Raw genomic sequence first — 19,486 nt, 5'->3', positions numbered from 1 at the left:
AGTGGACCAGAGGTCATGCGAGGCTCAGCAGTGGCCACAGGCAGCCTCAGGTGCACGTGGCCTGAGTTCCTAGAAGGGCCTCCTCCAGCGTCTGGAGCTGCTCGCCCTGCCTCTCAGGAGGCTTAGCTGAGCTGAGCAGCAGGTCAGGGCTTGCACACGTTTCCAGCCCGTGTCAGTCTCAGCACCTTTCCGTAGGTGCATGGCGGGGCCAGCCGGCTGCGAAACGGAACACAGCCCGCCACGCTCTTTGCTCAGCGACACTTTTCCCTTGGCGACTGACCTATATAGAGACGACAGAGCAGAGATGGTGTCCTTTTGTGTGTTTACTTTTACCCTTTCTTGTTTCTTGAACTTATCATGGTTGAGGAATGGAGAGGGTCAGGTGTGTGGCTCAAGGTTACTTCTGTGTCTCTGCATCCCACATGAAGGCGTGTTGGTCGAGGCCCCTCTGTGCCCAGGGCGGGGACTGGCAGACAGGGTGCCAGGAGGGCACCTGCATGACCCTGGCATCAAGCCTGCCAGGCCAGTAGTGGCCCAGGAGCGGGGTCAGAGCCACCCCTGCCAGGGCGGCAGGGATATCTCACCCTGGACCTGGGGACGCTGGACTGGCAGTGATGCTGGCATTATTTCGAGGCTCAGAGGGGCCTGTGCTGTGGAGACTTGCACAATCTTGGCAGTGCCCACAGTGAGAGAGGGTCATCCAGGAAGGTGGTCCCTCCCTTTGGGGGGGGGGGTGGCTCCAATGGGTACTTGTCATACCTTGCCGTCTTCTTGTGGGGCCTGAGACTTTTATAAGACATTAGTTACTCACAGATACCTTGACATACAAATATGTGGAATACATCTCCATATAAATATGTAGCTTGCCTTTTTGAAAACCTTTTCCTTCTAATCAGTTTTATCTGTCATTTTTTTAAACCAGCAGACTTTTTTTTAGAGCAGTTTTAGGTTTACAGAAGGTTTCACAGAAAGCGTGAAGAGTCCCCTCAAGCCCCTGGCCGCCCTGCCTGCCCCGTCCCATCTCCGCCCCCCAGCTCTCCCCTGCGTCTTGCGTGTGTGGCTCCTTGTTCATGGAGGCTTGCCACAGCTGAGGCTTTTACACCACCTCACGTGGCAGGCTTTGACGTGTGCCCACCTCCTGGTGCCCCCATACCTGCCCGGCTGTTCTCTGTGAGGCTGTGGTTCTCTGGGTGGAGCTGGCCCTCCCTACTGTCTGAACAAGAACCGGGGCTCCCCGCACCCCAGATCCAGGCTCTGGCTCACGTCCGGGCCCACGTCTCAGCTGCCCCAGCTCCCCAGAGATGATGCATCACGCAGAGCCCTCTCTTCAAGGCGGATCTCAGGGCCGGTGTCTTCTCCTGTTTCCTGAGTCGTTAGCTAGGCGGGGGTTCCGATTCTGGGGTGCTTGTCGCAAGCTCCCTGGGGAAGGTGTCTCTGGGAGCAAGGCTGTCCCTGCCAGCGTGACTTCCTTCTTTACTCCTGTGAAGTACTGAGACTGGGGAGGGCCTGAACCTGGATCAGGGCCGAGTCATCCCTCCAGCGGGAAGCTCGTTCCCCAGACAGAGTGGTCCTCACCTTCCTCACTGTGAACCTGAGAAAGGATACTTTCCCTGCTCAGAAACCACTTTATTCCTATTCAGCTCGGTCTTTTCAGATGTAAAAACGTTCGTCACCAGACGCTGGCTGTAATTGTAACACTGACCTGGGCTCATTCGATGATAGAATGCGGGCAGTAGAAACAGCTTCTGATTTATGAAGCCTCTTCTTGGGGGGGGGAGGGGAGCGGGGGCAACTCTGAATCCTCACAACTCCTCGAGGAAGGACAGTCTCCAGTGAACCCATTTTAATTAGATAAACTATCTAATCAATATGTGAACAGATCAATCAAAACGGTAGCTTTAAGACGAGTGGCTGGAGGGGTGTTTCTGCAGCTAATGGTGAAGAAGAATTTTTCCCTCTGAATTGAATTCACTTGTTAGCATAATAGGAGATTAAACTGTAATTAGTGCAGCGGGTTTGGAAGAGAAGCAATCTTGAGTCACAACAAAACAACCCACCCACCCCATTAGCCAAAAAAGGCTGTGTGTGTGCGCGCACGTGGCTTCGAGGCGGATGCCGGGAGCAGCCGCGGGGGTTCGGGGGGCCCGCCACCTGGTGGGGCCCTGCTCCCGTCTGCCTCGGGTCTCACCGGCGCTTGTCTCCGCAGGTTGTCGTGTCCACCACGGTCAACGTGGACGGCCACGTGCTGGCCGTGTCCGACAACATGTTTGTGCACAACAACTCCAAGCACGGGCGGCGGGCCCGCCGCCTGGACCCGTCAGAAGGTACGGCCCCTTCTTATCTGGAAAATGGTAGGCACACGCTGAGCGTCTTCTTCTTATTTGCGATGCTTCCTTTTCTTCGCGCCATCCTTTCTGTCCTTGTGGTTTCATGTCCAGTTGTCCGTCCCTGGTCAGACCCACGGCCTCGGGGCGGCCCCCTCCCCTCCCCCCCCACTGGTGGGGTCGGGGGGCTCGGCTTTCCCACCCTGCTCACTCCCGTGGCCCTCACCTTATTGGTTGGTCTGTGTCTAAGATTGGTTTCTTTTGCTTAGAGCATTTCCTGCGGTTTTAATTTACGTGGGTTTGTTTTTGGCTTCTTGTAAGCCTCCATCCGGGTCATCCCCAAGGCTTTGGGCACCTGCTAGGGTGCTCACATCCTGGTCCTTTGGGCTTTGGGGACCTCCTGGCCCTCCATGGGGAGATGGCCTGCGCGCGCACATGCGTGTGTGTCCACACGTGGGGGTATGAGTGGAGGGAACAAGAAAAAAAAAAACAGCATAAAATGTGTACCAAATGCTTCCAAGTGATGGACTTCTTGTTTTGCTTGTTAAATGAGAAGAAATTTAGTAAGGGTGATAGGCTTGTAGTCAGGATTCAGAAACACACAAACACGGACCTTTCCAAGCTACCCTGTCACCTGCTCTGTGTGGACAGGCGGGTATCTCCCCCTAACATAAGGTCCGGTCCCCTATAAAACAGTCCATGAAAAGCATGAGGTTCTGACCAATAAAAATTGCTGGGAAAGTAATGTGAGTTTTTTTTTTTTTAAGTGAATTGCAAACACAACAGCATGATGAAATTCTTCAAAGAGCCTGTAGACTAAGTGATTTTAAGACAAACTCTGTAGACTGAGGTCTTGGGTTCAGGAGCTGCACGTGGGGCAGACAGACTGTTCACAGGAAAATGGACGAAGCCCTTGCGGGTCATCAGAATGAAGTATGATTCAGAAACCAGAACGGGAAGACAATTTATGAATCTGCTGCAGTCCACAAAAATAAACTAATTTGTTTTTCTACATTAATGACTAAGGTGTAAGAGAACAAAAATATAATAATTAAAGGTCGCCCTGGGCGCCAGAGTCATTAGAATCTGTGACGTACTGTTTATCTCCTTTCTCTGCAGTGAAGGTAGGTGTGTGTTTTGCTTAGTAACCATCACTAATGAGGCTCACAATTAAGGAGGTTGGATCCCAGGCCTCAGTCCCTGCTTCCCCAGAGGGCCAGCGCTGGCAACGTGATAGGTTCAGGATGGCCCCACGGCCCTCTGGTGTTCGGTTGTAGTCTGGGTCCAAAATCAGCCTCCTCTAACGAGCTATTATGATCTGAGCAAAGTACGAGTATTTATTTTTGTAAGTAGCATGAAAAAGCATTTGACTGTAAGCAGAAAATATAGCATTTAGGAAAATAAAGGCCACTCTTGGGTACCTTGGAGATAAAACCCAACTCATCAAGAGCTATTTGGAGAAGCAGTCTGATTTGAGATTTTGTTTTTTTTTTAGGTTTTTCAGTTTGTTTGTTTTTTTTAATCAACATTTAAACTAAGTCACTTTCTTGCAAGAGATTGGAATATGTTACTCCATATCCGAAAATGACTCATAAGTGAAAGATGCAAATAGGTGACTCTGAGAGCTGGTCTGTGTAGGTCTTCAAGAAGGGCGTGTGCCGTCAGTGGGGGAGGTTTCCGTGCCGCTCTGTAACTGCTGCCCTGGTCTCAGATGCCCTACCCAACACAACAGGGGTCTCTCTGGGACCAGGAGAGATACTGCCTCCACTCCCTGCGAGGGCTGACACTTAGGAAGTTCGTTTCTGGGCCAGTCTGTGTCATTCTTCTTTCTTCCTTCTTCCTGGTTAGTACCTACCACTGGGTGCCATCTTGGCTTTGAACAGGGCCTGCATTCTTTAAGGAAGAGGTGCCCCCAGAAAGCATAGATCTGGGCCTCTCTGCAGCCTCTCCTGGCTAACACCTCATTATCCAATCATCTAATAGTCACCAGCAGTGTGTACACTCTCGCTGATGACTTCCAAGTGAACTAATTCCCCCTGCTGCTGTGGATGTCTGCCACTGCGTCCTCTGAGCTCACAAAAAAGCAAGGCAGATTATTTACAGTATTGAACACAAGCGACAGAAAACAGCCGTGCCACCTTCCAGCGCGGCCCAGAAGATCCCGGGCTTGCTTTTTTTTTTTTTCCTTGTCACTTGTCCCTTCGTAAACGACTCCAACCCTGTTTAAACCTTGCGTGGGCCCTGCCCAGCACCCGGCCTGCAGCAAGAGCGATTTGCATGCCAAGTGCCGTAATGCGGTTAGGTTTATGCAGCGAGGGCTACGGAAGCCAGGCTGCGGGGGCTTTAGCGAGTTAAGGGAACAGATGGCCCTAGGAGAGGTAAAAGGTATAATCCCATCAGCTGGAGTATCAGCCAGCCATCTGGACATCTCGAGCACAATTACAAGACATTTTAGCAGGCAGAACAAAGGAGTCTTCATGAGGCAAGATTAGGCCTGTTGGAGGGCCTCGATATTGTGAATGCAGGGAAGATGACAGCGCTGTGGTGTTACTCAGGAGAGCACGCTGATTACCAGGAGCCGGGACAGGAAGCTGTTTACCAACAGAATCCTGGATGAGACCCCCCCCCCGCCCCCCACAGAAAGGCCAGGGGACCCCAACGGTTTAGTCAACATCTCTGGGCTCAGGTGGCATCCACATTCATTTTCTGAGATGCCCGTGCCGGCCCCAGCCGTCGGGCACCCTGGTTCCCAGACCAGCCCGTCCTCATGGGCATCCAAGGCGGGTGGGGGAAAGCTGGGGTGCCCTTCTACCCCACAGGCTGAGAGGGGGGCTCCCGGAGTTAAGGCAGGTCCCGGCGCAGGTCAGATGAGCAGGGCGGGAGGCCCCCAGAGGGAGCCTGGGCCACAAGGAAGAGTGGGCCGACCAGGCGGTGTCTCCAGGGCTTCATCCCAGCACGAGGAAGACAGTGGGGGGGTGCGGGGGGCGGTCCCTTCCCGCTGCATCCCTGCTCCTCCCCGCCCGACTCCGGCCGCGGTGCCAGCTCCCGTCATCTGCTCGAGTGTATTGTGCACGCCTATCATGAGATCTCTGACGCTGTCTGTGTAATTCATTTTGCTATGGTTCCCATTGAACACATGTTCCCTCTCTCTGTGTGCATTGAAATGTATGCAAATACAGGCAGGAGGAAGATGGCTATCACCGCGGAGGAGGCGAGGCTGGCCCTGGGATCTCTCCGCCAAGGAGCTGAGCTGTGGCTTCTCCACTGGGCCACAGCTGCCAGACAGCCATCTCCTGTGCGGGCAGGAGATCCTGGAGGTTTTTTTTTTTTTTTTTCCCTTTTCTCACCTCCAAAGTAAATTTGTTTACTGTAATTTTTTTTTTTTGTGAATTATTTGCCATAATTGGCTGTGCTGATGAAGGTCACCCCCTTGGAGGGGACTTGTCAGTCTTTAGAGAGCTGATCCTTTTCAAATGCTCTCCATGCAATTAAGAAAAGCAAATGTCATTCGGAAGCCTCAGAAATGAAAATTTGTATGAACTTATTAGCATGAAGTCAACAGCGCTAGTTAAGGGCAGGCTCCCCGTGTGTGCTCTGCGCGTCTGCTGCTGAGGGAGCCTCGCGGGGATGAGCAAATAGAGCCCCCGCTAGTCCAACATTAGAGCAAACAAAGGAAGGTGGTGTCGGCCCAGCTCAACAACAATACCTGCCGTGATTAACTCCCGTGTCTGCCGTTGCCTCTGACCCGTCAGCGAGCCACGCGCGGGCTTCCGGGAAGTCCTGCTTATGAAGACGTGTGGCCAGAGCTGACCCAGAGTCTAAAACGATGATTTATCAGGAGCTGAGCTACTCAGGGGGATGGGGGCGTGCTCACATGGGATGGACAGCCTAGTAAGGCCCGGGTGTCCTTGGGAGGTTCGTCCCCGCAGCCGGTGGGTAGGGGCCGCGTGGTCAAGCCGCCGCGTGTGTACGAAGCTTTAGTTACTGTTTTCTGGATGAATCTCCACCGAGGTGGTTGCAAGGGTGGAAGATCACCGAACGGGGAGGGCCCCTTGGGCCAGGAGTCAAGCTCCTCCACATCCCGCTCACCTCGGCACCCACCCCACCCCAACACGAGGAGGATCCGGGTGACACGGGGGCGCCCAGGGCTCGATGGGGGCTCCTCCTCCTCTCCATGGAGGACCAAGGCCTGCACTGCCTCCTGTCCGGGCTGTAATTGTGTCCAGACCGCGTCATCCAGGAGACGTGGCAGAGCCTAGGGGCCACACAGCCGCCCATCATGCAGGCCTCTTCTTTGTACCAAAGATATAGGCACAGAGAGCCCCAGCATCCCAACCACAGTGCCCAGCCTGGCAGAGGAGGCCTGCCGGTCAGAGGGCTGCACCCTGCATCTCCCCAGCAATCAGCTCTCTCTGCACTGGGTCTCTGCCCACGACAGGCCCTCTCAAGTGGCGGAGATGGTCCCTAGCCCTGTGCAGGAGAAGAGCCGATCAGAGGCCAGAACAAAGCCGCCTCCTCGAGGCTGTGGCCTTCAGCCTTGCCTCCGCAGGCTCGAGGCAGGGCTGCTGGGAGCATGGGCCTCCTGGTCTTTCCCCTGTGCCCGCCCTTTCGGTCTGTCTACACCGACCCCCGCCCAAGCAGGCCCCGAGCAGCAGCATTGTAATAACTCATGCAAATGTGAGCGCTCCGGAGACAAAGGGAGGTCAGGCCAGCGGCAGGGGATTCCTGTCGACAAACAACATTAGATGTAAAATGTGCACCTTTGACAAAAGTATTAATATTGTGCTTTTGATTTTTTTTTCCTGATGAAAAGTGAAAAGTAGTAATTGTGAAGTGACAGAAGAAAATGAAGTTTTGAACCAAAAGGCAAAGTTCATGGATGAAAAAACCCAACCCAATTAGCTGCTTATGAGGAATCGAAATGCAAGGCATTCGCTCCTCCATCTCCCCAACAGCCTTTGATTGACTCTGCTCAGATCTGCCCGCAAAGCAGATAAATCGACGTGCCACATGCACGCAATGCTTAATCATTTGTAATCGTCATATTTGCCCTGACACATAATTTGCTATATCAAGCCGCTTTCTTTTTTTTGTTTTTCTTACTCACTAGTATTCCGTGGCTTGGCCTTTGCTTTATAAAACATTTAAGGGTTTGCTTTAAACGCATCAACACGCTGATCTACGATTGCCCTTTGCGTGCCGCCCGGAGGAGCGGCTGCCCGCCCGTCTCCCGCGGTGTCTGGTGTGGCTGGAGGTGGACAGCGTGGCGGCAGTGGGGTGGCCGCTAAGGTCCCGCTCTCTGTCTTGTGTGGGCAGCCACTCCGTGCATCAAGGCCATCAGTCCCAGTGAAGGCTGGACCACGGGGGGCGCGACCGTGATCATCATCGGAGACAACTTCTTCGACGGGCTCCAAGTTGTGTTCGGGACGATGCTGGTGTGGAGCGAGGTAAGCCCGCGAGATCGGTCCGCTTCCCGCCGTGGCTTTGTCCGTGGACCGTCTGACGCTCGGTCGACGGCGCCACCCGCCGCCCGATCCCCTGAAAGCCAATGGTGCGCCCAAGGCAGGGGCTTCTCCGGTGGGTGGGTGCAGAACTCTGCCCCCTGCTCCCCAGCCCTGGGGTTTCAAACCTGCTGTCGGAGGTCCCGAGTGCCCTGGAACAATTAGTGCTAGAATTACTAGGAGCAGGTTTAAGGAGACATATGGTGGCAATTTTCATATGAATGATGCCCTGTGGCCTTTCCTGCAAACTACACCCGGGATCATTTGCAGACATTTTCCTGAAAGCGCAACTGTAGGTCCTGAGTCTGGGTGACAGCTCGGAGGGAGCATTCCAAGACGATGGTCCAATTTTGCTCATTTTTGGTAATTATGTCCAACTGGCAAGTGTCCGCCTCTTACGCCCAGCGCTGCTGAAGGCCTCTTCACTGTATGGTTCTTGTAGCTGATCACGCCCCACGCCATCCGTGTCCAGACACCACCGAGGCACATTCCTGGAGTCGTCGAAGTCACCTTGTCCTACAAGTCCAAGCAGTTCTGTAAAGGTGCTCCAGGGCGGTTTGTCTACACTGGTGAGTCCACCTTTCCAGCCTTCCCTGATCCAGGAGGGCCTCTCCATGGCCCTTGGGGCCCCTGCACAGGTTCTGCAGGGAGGGCTGGCGGGTGAGCCAGGGGGTGGTGTCATCGGGGAAGTCTCTGCATCCTTGACCAGTTGGTGTGACGCCGTGAACAGGTGCAGACCCCTAGGGCCGCAGGATCCGTCCCCTCACCCCGTCTGTGGTCCTGCCTGTAAAAGGAGGAGGTGGGCTGTCGGTAACCACGTTCCCAGAGTCCAAGGGGTGGCTGCCCCGTGAGGTCCCAGAGGTCAGGCCGTGTCCCCAAGGTCACCCACACCTGTGGATAACAGAAGCCGGTCTCTGCCCAGCCTGAGGCCTCACACCGCACACCACCCTGCTGCTGACAGAGGGTCTGAATTCTGTGCAGGGCTGGGCACTTGGACATCACCAGGAAGGGTCCCCTCTGAGGTCCTGGGTCGCCATCCGGAAGCTGTGTGCCGCAGTGCTTTGCACACGGGCGGCTGGGAGGACACGCCCCGACTGAGGCCACTGTTGAGCAAGACCACAGTGATCACAGGGCTTGTCCTCGTCGGAGCCTCTGGTCCTGCCGCCCGCAGAGGCGGGGATGTCTGAGAGGGCTCCGCGCGCTGAGCCCCTAGTGGGAAGGGCTTGTTCTCAGGCTTGGTGGCCTCCACATGCTCACCTGGTCAGGGAGGCCGGGAGGTCTTCGCAGGAGCCTGTGCTGGGCCTCGGGGTCTGACCACGTGCCGTTACCCACACAGGGCACCTGGGGGACAGGTCTGGGCTCCTCTGGGATGTGGGCCTCTCCTGGGTCCCTCGGGTGGGTGACGAGGTAGCACGGAGGTCCCTTCCACTCGGGGGTGGGGTGAGGAGTGGAGGTGACTCACCCCCTCCCCCTTTGTAAGTTCTCCGGCCGGCCCCGTGTCACCCCGGGCTGCACCTGGTTCAGGTCCCAGCCGAGAGCAGGGCTGCTGTGTCCAGAGGCGCCCAGATCCTCGACAGCCTGGGCTGCAATGACACCTGCATCCTTGATGGGGCGAGGCGGCCTCCAGTTGGGCGCTGAGCAGAGCTGAGTGAGTCAGCAGGGCAGGGAGGGGCCGTTTCCGCCCTTGGAGCCAGCGCATGCCGCCTGGGGCCCAAGACCCTGGGGACGCTGATGGGCACCTACCTCCAGGGTGGGGGCTTGGGCCCCCTGGTGTGACCAGGAGATGACGGACTGCGGCCCCCCACTGTGGCCCCAGCCTGCTAAATAATAAAGACCCAGGAAGCAGGGCAGCAGCCGGGGCCTCTTGTGAGCCTCGTACCCGTGGCCATGGTAGGAGCTCTTCTGGGTGGAAGGACCACCGAGGCCGCCAGGAGCTGGGGGCGGGCAGGGTCCCTGATAGGCTGTCTGCCCGCAGCGCTCAGCCGCCTTTGCACGGCCACTGCTGACCTGTGGGTGCCCCGCTGGGTTTTTGGCCGTGAGCTCAGGATGTGGGCAGTGGGAGCTCTGCTCCACCCTGCCTGGTATCGCCCTGGGGACCTGGGGGCCGCCCAACCCCTGTGTCCTGCCCTGGGGGCCGCCTGACCCCTGCATCCTGCCTGGGGCCCCTGGGGGATGCTTGACCCCGCTTCCGCTGCCCCCTGGGTGCATGTGTGACCTGAGCTCCCAAGAACAGCCGCTGAGGCGTCCAGGTCCCTCGGAGGAGGGGACACGTATTTGCTGGCAGGCCCTGAGCAGCCACGGGCCACATGGGTGCCAGGTCTGGCCAGGCACTGGGGGGTGGGGCCATCCGTATGCCGTGGGACCACCTGGGTCTGCCCCAGACAGACAGGGACCCTCCCCCTGAGTCAGCCCCTCTGGCCTCCCAGCCATGCCCCCCACAGGTCTCCAGATCCCCAATTCTTGACCCTCAGGCTCTGGGTGCAGAGACCCGCAGGCTGTGGTTGGGGTGCTGACTCAGAAGAGATGTGACGGCAGGAAGGCCTGGTTCCTCTAAGTGCTCCGGGGGCTACCGGGGACCACAGTGCCTGCAGCAGGAGAGCCGCTGAGCTGGGCATCACGGCTGGAGAGGGCGTGCGGGCTGCCGGGGACCGCAGCCCCCTAGGCAGGAGGGCTGACGAGCCGGGCATCACAGCTGGAGAGGGCATGCGGTCTGCCGGGGACCGCAGGCCCCTAGGCAGGAGGGCCAACAAGCCGGGCGTCATGGCTGGAGGGAGGGTGTGCGGGCACCGTGGCTTGGGCAGCTGGTGTCCCGGGGCCGAGGCCCAGCCGCTCGGGTACCACGGGGGGTGGGTGAGCTGGGGTGGCTCTCTGTAGCCAGCTGCCCCCAGCAGGGCAGAAAATCTTCCTTGGCCAGAGGGCCCCTGCCCGCAGGGAAGTGAGTGCCCCGAGTCCGTTCCAGGGACAGCTGAGTCCCAGTGCCCGTCATCCGTTTCTGCGGCCGGTGCTGCGTCCGCACCACGGAGAGGGGGCTTCTCAGACCCCATGCTCGTTGTCCCGGCAGTCCAAGGCTCTGGGGTTTCCTCCACAAAGGATTCTCCCATGAATGGATGCTTCAGTGAAGCCATTCAGCCAGCTGGGGCCCCTCCTGCGGGGGGCTCATCTACGCCTCCCCCATCATCAACGGGAATATACATTTCAAACGCACGTCAGGGCTAGGGGGCCCTGCGCTCTCTGGGAGCGGAGGGAAGGTGGGGTCATAACCTGTCTGACCTGGAAGCTTCTGTCTGATTTGTGCTGCCCTGGAATTGATGGGGACAGAGGCGCAATCACAGGAATTGCTCCTCTCCACAGGCTGCGCCAGCCCTCCTGGAGGCCGGACAGCCTGCGGGCAGCCCCATCCTCTGGGCATCTGGCTCCCATCAGCAGTCCGGCCCGCGGGGATATGTCACCCTGAGCCCTCCTGGGTGAGGTGTCCAGGCCGCCAGAGGCCAAGGTCTAAACGAGCTGTTTACAGCAGCTGAGAAAAAACCCCAGGTTCTTCGGAACCAGACCCGATGCGTCAACCCAGAGTGGGTGTGCGGCGGGGGGCAGACCGAGCCCACCCAGCCAGGCCCCTTTGCCGGCTGCTTTCAGCCCCAGTAAAGGCAGAATTACCTTGGGAGGTGGTGGTAGTGCAGTTGATTAGCACGGTGAATTAAAAGAATGAGTCACAATGACATGTCCGGCTCCTCCACACCAGTCCTTTGTATTCCCAGCGCGCCTCACCCCTGTTGCAAGAAGGTCAAAAATTAGAGAGAGAGAACAATTTTCAAGCGGCTAGCACTTAGGAGCAGAATTAACAATCACTCTGTATGTAATTGCCAGTTAATAGTAAATTGCCTTCCAGACTGTAAAATGCAATATAAACGGGTGGGCACCTAAAATTAAATTAATGAGATATTTGCTGCATTTAAAAGTGAACAGTGCAAATTAATAATTGAGTGCAGTGCTTGTTTTAATATTTGTCTAATAGTGTATCGTTTGCTCATTTAATAATAATTAAAGCAGTCCCGCAATATCCTACCTGAGGAACTCCATGGGCAGAGTGAACAGTCTCACGTTTATAATTTCAACCAGTAGAAAGACATCGAGTTGTTCAGAGCAATAAAAGAAATTATTTTTTAATTAGAATGTAAGCATTGCGGTGTTATTCGATTAAGACAAATTGGAATTTGTATGCTTCTAATTGAAATTATGTTTGAGGGAAAATGCTTTTACAGACAACGTTTGCGAGCGTGAGGTGCTTTTGCACGATCAGAAGTGCCCCGTTTACCAGCATGTCATGTGGCAGAGGGTTCCCTGTGACATCAAAGGGCAGGAGCTGGTTGGTGGTGGCCTGACTCGGGGGTGTGGCAGCCAGGGGCTCTTCCTGTAGCCCTCTCGTGCCCGAATGTGTGGCTGACCCCCCCCTCAGTTTAGAGATTTCTTTTGCTCAATTAAAGGAATTATCACAAATGGCCGGGCATGAGCATGCAGCCTGCCACGGGCACAGCCAGTTCAGTTACTGAGCAGGATGGTGGCAGAGGCCGTGCCAGGGCCAGAGTGGCAGGGGCTGAGCGTAGTGGCCAAGTGTGGGCGAGATGGGGACAGAAAGACGCTGCTTTCCGCACTGAGATGTGCAGCTCAGACACGAGGCTCAGCCAGCGATTGCCAACAGTTTCCATTCTTACTGATAAGGTGTTTGTTTTTTTTTTTTTTTAATCATTTGTTGTTGTTGTTCAGCTGTTCAGTCATGTCTGACTCTCTGCAACCCCATGGACGGCAGCACGCCAGGCCCTTCTGTCCTTGAATACCTCCCAGAGTTTGCTGAAACCCATGTCCCTTGAGTTGGTGATGCCATCCAGCCATCTGATTCTCTGCCGTCCCCTTCAATTTTCCAGCATCAGGGGCTTTCCCAGGGAGTCGGCTTAAAACTGGCAACATGTCCAGGGCGGGGAGGGTGGGGAGGTGCTCACTCTGTCTCAGGAGCTGTCTGGCACCAGGGGTGGCTGTTGGCTTGTCCTGGGGTCCACCATGTCCTTTGGCAGCCTCCCACTACCTAACCCACACTTGGGCCCGCCTCTCGAAGGGCGCGGGCATTTCTGAAGTGTTTTAAAGTTCTTGTGTGTGCATTCAGACATGATTCTGTCAACAGCTGATGACACGCAGCAGAGTCGACACCCTTCGACCACTGCCACGCTGACCCGCTGTCTCCCAGCCCAGTGCCTCTCAAACAGATTACTTGTATCCACAGAGCGGACGATTCCTAATTGCCTCCCACCAATCATACTATTTTTACTTTGCTAAACTGCTTGCTCACGCCTTCCTTCCCCTTAAATGTAAGCCACAGGATTATTTTGGTGACCAGTTTTTGACCACGGAGGTGGATGTGGGGAAGGTGTTTGCATTTCGGGTTCGGGGTTCGGGGGACACTTTCAGCCCATGTCTGTGATTCCTGGGTTCCCTGTCCCGGCCAGCGAGGCCCAGCGGCTCTCAGCGGCTCCCTGGGCGTTCTGACTGTAGTGGGGACCCTGTAGACCCAGGGCCATCGCTGGTCCCCGCTCGCCAGTCGGATGGTGTCAGTGGCAACCTCTGCTGCCCTGGAGGACAGACAGATTTGCTTTTACCGTGAGGGCGGTCAAGTGGAGAAGCAGCTTGGGGAGACCCCTTCAGCACCCAAGAGCTGACATAGCCCCCCAGACAATGCACGACTCCAGCAGGATGTCTCGTCTGCCCCACCTACCTTTGCTCGTCCTTGGCTGCAAGCCGGGGGCAGAGGACGAACTTGTCCCTGTTGGCGGGGATGGCGAGCAGACCACCTGGTCGTCTCTGGGGCCATTGGTAGGGTTCCTCGGGGCCACAGAGGAAGGAGCGGGCCCCCTGGGGTCGTCTGCATGGTGCAGCCCAGCCCTAGATGGCGACCAGTGAGTCCGCCAGCATGCGGCGCGGCATGGGGACGCCTGCCCAGCCCCGTGTCCCTCTCGGGAGCCGGGCGGCGAGGCCTCCCGGGTGCCTGCCGTCCCCTTGCCTGCCGTCTCGGAGGAGGCCGGGGAATGAGTGCACAAGTAGACGATCTGTCCTAATCAGTGACACCCATTTACTAGAATTGCTTAAAATGAACTATACCTCATCCAGAAATCGCACATTTAGAGGCGCTCCATTCATCATCTGAAAATTGAGGGCCAGTAAACTTTTCTGCTCCTCCAGTGGGATCATAGGCATGCATCAAAATGTTAGAAATGATTGGTGAGAGGAAGCTGTCACCCATTTATCAAGGAAAAGAACATTATTTGCTAATTTCCCAACCAGGCTGGTGACAGGGTGCTTCGTCTTTGGACCCACGGTGACCAGCATGCCCTTTTTGTTATTAGTACAAGTCAAGCGCTTTTGGGCAGTTGCTAACAAGACACATTTGTCTGTCATCAGAGGGGCTGTGCTTGCTTTCCAAGTGCTGTGACCACAGGCTGCTCTTCCCGGAGCCTGATGGCTGTGCGTGGCGAGGCCGCGCTCGCCTGGGAGGGGAGCTGGCTGATAAATCAGGAAGTTTCCACGTCAAGGTGAAGGTATTGACTCTCAGCACCAAACCTGACAACACAGAGCGGAGAGGAGACAGCCATTCGTCTTCCCCGGAGGACACAGGGGTCATGGGTTCCCTCGGCGGGGGAGGGGCCGCGGGCCGCCAGCCCCCCGCCCCATGGGGACAGGGCGAGTTTGGGACTTGACTTGGTGTCTCTGGCCTGTCAGGGAGCCCACCTGCCTCTGGGGCCGCTCTCAGAGCCCGGGGGAGTGCCCGGGAGCAGGAGAGCGGGCTAAGGCAGCGAGGAGGGCGTACAGATCAGAGCTGTGTCACCTGCGGGGAGGAGCTCCCACCGCATGCGGGAGGAGGCCGGGGAAGCTGCGGGACGAACGGCTGTCTCAGTGGAGAGCCTGCCAAGGAAGCTGTGGGCCTTGTGACCAGGAGCAGAAGAAGCAGGCCGGCCTGTGGTCCTGGGAGAGAAGGAACAAGGACAGTCCCCACAGGGACCGTGGGCCTCCTCCCTCCACATCCCTGCAAGCCGGTGCCCTGGGGTCCTGGGCTGCCCAGGTTTTCATTTGAAACCTTTGTTTTGGGAAGGTCTTGGGGCTTCCCTTGTGGCTCAGCTGGTAAAGAATCTGCCTGCAATGTAGGAGACCCGGGTTCAATCCCTGGGTTGGGAAGATTCCCTGGAGAAGGGAAAGGCCACCCACTCCAGTAGAGTCAGACACGACTGAGCAACTTTCACTTTCACCTTAGGCTCTAAGTTGAGCCAAAAGCTCAACCTGACAAAAAGAACATTTTTAAAAAACTATCGTTTGAATCGGTTGGGCCTTTTTTTATTCAGTGTATTCCATAGAAAGTACAAGCTGAATCATTCTTTCTCAGGATGACTTTTCAATAAAGCAGCAACATCTGGAACGTCTTCGTCGGGTGTGAGCTGTGTGCTCCACCCCCAGAAACAAATACACAGACGTTTTCAAATGCTCTTAAAGAGCCTGTAGTCACTGGGTTGCACGAGGGCCCTGGGTGCTCGTGGTGGGCACGTGTGCTCCAGAAGACTCTTTACCGGGGTTGTTGAGTGTGAGGCACGCAGTCTCCTGTGGAGACCGTGGGCCCCTGCCCATCTCGGGACTGGTGGACGTAGATCATCTTTGGGAGACGCTCCTTAAAGGTGCAGCCTGGTGGCGGGTCCATCATTACGCCCCCTGGACGCCGCCCTTCCCAGCTCTCCCGAGGGCCCTTGCCTGCACCTCCACACATGGAGACCCCACTTCCCAACACGGTGAGCCCTGGCGGTGGGCCAGCCTTCCACGGGCTGACCCTCTCCCACTCCGAGCGCCTGCTGACCACCGAGGACCACAGCCAGGGCCTCTGAGCGTTTGGAGGTGGGGGAGTTTGGCCAGGTTTCTTCCCATCTTTTCAGCCCTTTCATCCTCCCGGGAGACAGCCCTTGCCTGGGACTCCCCTGGGCCCTTCTGCGTCTCAGCCCTGGGGGTGGGGGGGCTGTCCCGCCCAGGGGCAGAATCCGTGTGCCTGGCCCTGGGGCCCAGCCCACTGCTCTAGGCCCAACCGTCACCTCCGCCCGCTTCTGAAGACCAGCCTGGTGCCCTTCCCTAACGTCCCCAGCACAGGACGCCCGCGAGCCTGTGAGGATGGCCGCGCAGCCAGGGCGCTCGTGACCCTCATGGCAGCAGGCCCCAGGGTCCCCGGGCCAAAGGCGGTTTGCCTCGTGTGCTGGTCGCCGGTGAACACGGAGGTGGTTTTGAAAGCTGACCCGTTAGTGCGAGCTACAGGGTGCGAGGTGCTGGGGCCGCAGACTCACGCATGCTGCCCGTGAGGCCCCCCGGAGACAGGCCTGGGGTGGTGGACGCAGCTCACCCCGCTGCCCACCGCCCAATGTCCCTGCGCTCAGGAAACACCCATGGGCAGCAGTGGTCTTTCAGGGGAGCCGGGCGTCGGGGCAGTGCAGAGGCCTCGTGTCCACACGGCTGGGAATTGGCCTGTGGCTTCCGGTGGTCAGCGTCTCCCTGAGGCCCAGCTGGGCCAGGTTCTCTGCAGGTGACCAGGAAAGGCCAGAGACCGCCTGCATCTCGTAGGTGCTGGGGGCGCAGCGTGGTTCACATGGGCAGCCTGGGGCCTGGCTCCGGGCCGCCCTCGGCCGCATCTGGGCCTCTTCCAGCTGCTCAGGCATGAGGATGAGAAGCGATGGCCAGGAAGTCCTGGAAGAGGCTCGAGTCTCTGTGAAGAGGGGTGGCTGTGGGGACTGTGGGAGGAGCCCCTGCAGACATGGGTGCTTGGGGCGGGCAGGCTGCACCTCGGCAGCGGGTCGGGGCTCTCCAGGCGGGTCAGTGGTCTCCAGGCGGGTCGGGGGCTCTCCAGGTGGGTTTGGGGCTCCGTGGTCTCCAGGTGGATCGGGAGTCTCCAGGCAGGTCGAGGGTCTCCAAGCACAGGGCAGAATTGAGCCCAGGGTGGGGGAGCTGGGGGGAGCGAGTCCGGGCGGGGTGGCAGGGCCCAGGGGGCGGGTGAGGTCCCACAGGCCTTCTGAACCCCACACGTTTGGGGTTTGGGGGGCCTCTTGGGAGGAAGCAGGACTGTTTTACTTGAGAGACATAACCCGGAATCCTGTGCTCAGGGACTCTTCTTGGCCCTGTCAGTATTTACACTGACCTTGGCACTGTCTTTAAAGGCTCTGACTTAGCGCCTTGCTTTTCTTCTTTATTCACCTTAAAAAGCCAGAGTTAAAAAACGCCTCCGTGGGGACTGAGGGCAGCAGCAGAGCCTTCCTGAGTGGGGGGTGGGGTGTCTCTTCCCCAGGCCCCTCCCCCCAACTGGAGGCCTGCTCACCCCAGTTGCAGCCTCTGTTCTTTTACGCAAATGCCAGACTCCCCTCCAACAGCATTCGGACCATGCGAGGCCTTCCCTGGGTATGGGCATGGCGGGCGGGTGTGTGCTAGTCTAGTCACTTCAAATTCTGTTATTTATCCAAATGGAGAAGGCAATGGCACCCCACTCCAGTACTCTTGCCTGGAAAATCCCATGGGCGGAGGAGCCTGGTAGGCTGCAGTCCATGAGGTCGAGAAGAGTCGGACATGATCGAGCAACTTCCCTTTCACTTTTCACTTTCCTGCATTGGAGAAGGAAATGGCAACCCACTCCAGTGTTCTTGCCTGGAGAATCCCAGGGACGGCGGAGCCTAGTGGGCTGCCATCTATGGGGTTGCACAGAGTCGGACACGACTGGAGTGACTCAGCAGCAGCAGCTCACAAAGCCTAAAACCCACCCATTCAAGCATACAGTTAAGCAGTTCTTAGGAGGGTCACAAGGTTGTGCGACCACTAATGGAGAACCTTCCCCAACAGAAGCTCCCAAGCGGGCGTCAGCAGCTCCGCCCCGGCCCCGCCGCACCCCGTCCCCGGCCCCACCCCGCTCCGCCGCTAGGAGCCTCGAAGGCCTCCAGCTCTTTGCTCTGTGCCTCCGCTGGTCAGGACGGCACACGTGGTCCTGTGGGAGCGCACTGTTGGCTCACGGCCCCCGCGCTGTGCTGCCCTCCTCTGTGCGGTTGCATGGTCTCACCTTGTGCTGGGACCACGAAGCATCCGATCATCTTGCTTCAGTCCCTCCTTGGGACCTGCTGGGGACAGGTTCCAGGACCAAACCCACGGATGCTTGAGGCCCTTGCAGCACAGTCCTTCGAATCCAAGGTCATCGCTGCGTTTGGCTGCATCTGAGGGTTTAGGACTGCGGATACGGAGGGCCGACTGTCAGACAAGCCTGCTGTGAAAGACTCGTGAGCGGGTTCTTGTGTGGACATATGGGAAATGTTGTGTTCACTCTGGCTTCTCCAAGTCAAAAACGGAAATAAACCTCCATTGGTCTCATGTTTTCAGGAGGTCCCCGGAGTCACCATGGTCCTTCATCGTTATGATGGAGCACCCACTATGTGCCTGCGCTGAGTAGGGCAGGTGCTGTGACTCGGTGATGGCTTTCCAGGAGGAGCATGTGAATGAGTGGGCTGGGGAGTGCGCCCTGGGGGCGGCGGGGTCGGGGGGACAGGAGGGGAGGGGAGGGTTCCTGGGGGCTGGGCCACCTCCATCCGTGGTGCAGGGTGGGGGTCATGCCAGAGGCATCCCTCAGCTTGCCTCTGTACTGAGGCTTCACGCAGACTCCACGTGTGCAGGTTGCCTGCAAGTTGCCTGCAAGGTGCTCCAGAGCATTCTGTCGGGAGGGTGAGTGCACAGGCTGGTTGCAGTTTCCCTTGGTGACAGCGGGGTGACCTGTATCGTCTGTGCTCTTTATCCTTGAGGGTGCTGTCCGTTCGCCACCTTCTCCTTCCCTTTTGTTCAGACCCTTCCACCCATGGAGAGAGGCTGCTTTTGCTGGAACCAAGATGGGGGATGTGAGGGGTGGGGGTGGCTGGGCCCCCCTGTCTCCTGCCTCCTTGGGGAGTGTGTCTCGGGGGCCCCTGTCCCTGGGGGCCGAGCCCCCAGAGAAGGGGGAGCGTCTGACGGCCCGGGCCTCGGTCTTCCTGAGCTGCAGGCCTGGGCTCAGTGGGCATGGTTTGGACGCGACTACGAGGCTAACGTCCAGGGTATTCCTTGAGGTATGTAAACAGAGCTGTTTGCCATCCAGTGGGGTCAGCAAGGGTGTTATTTGGGGAACAAGGAAGATTCGCTGTCCGCTTTTCTGGTCTGATGTTCCGTCACAAAGCCGCCGGGCAGTGCCAGAGCGGGGGAGCCGTGCAGGCAGGCCCAGTGCACCCAGCCGAGGTGGGCCCAACTTCTGATTCGAAGTCAAGTGTGGCGCCTCTCGCGTCCTCAGAAGTCCTGGCGACACAAGGTACCCTGGGCTGGAGGAGCTCCGGGAGGGAGTCCCAGGAAGCAGAGGCCAACCCGGGTGGGCGTGAGCCTCCCCACGGGCTGTCAGGGCCACAGTGGGTGTGCCGCTGGAAAAGCCGGGCCACTTTGATGTGGGGACTGGGGCTCGGCCACCTGGCTCTCAGGGTGTCAGAGCGGGCCGTTGCCGCTGTGCCCGGGTCGGCTAGGGACAGCGTTTCCTGGCGCACGATGCCCGCCCGCCGCGGCCTTTGTGTTCCCCACGCATGCCGCGGCGCCCAGCTCACCCTGCCG

General features: G+C 57.7%; 1 protein-coding gene across 9 annotated transcripts in view; it reads left to right on the top strand.

Moving 5' to 3' along the window:
* The window catches only part of EBF3 (EBF transcription factor 3), a 119,998-nt gene that overhangs the window by 81,652 nt on the left and 18,860 nt on the right, over positions 1-19,486 (top strand). For 5 of the 9 annotated variants that reach the window (XM_040254760.1, XM_040254763.1, XM_040254757.1 and 2 more), the window contains exons 8-10: positions 2,207-2,351; positions 7,641-7,771; positions 8,268-8,394. In XM_040254760.1, coding sequence (XP_040110694.1) covers positions 2,207-2,351; positions 7,641-7,771; positions 8,268-8,394 — 403 coding nt within the window. The remainder of the gene's footprint in view (positions 1-2,206; positions 2,352-7,640; positions 7,772-8,267; positions 8,395-19,486) is intronic. The other 4 variants (XM_040254761.1, XM_040254759.1, XM_040254758.1 and 1 more) reach the window with 1 other exon arrangement.

Source organism: Oryx dammah, unplaced genomic scaffold, assembly GCF_014754425.2.
Source record: "Oryx dammah isolate SB20612 unplaced genomic scaffold, SCBI_Odam_1.1 HiC_scaffold_14, whole genome shotgun sequence".
Taxonomy (NCBI): domain Eukaryota; kingdom Metazoa; phylum Chordata; class Mammalia; order Artiodactyla; family Bovidae; genus Oryx; species Oryx dammah.
Note: the sequence above shows the minus strand (reverse complement) of the source record. Positions and strands in the feature narration are given on the sequence as shown.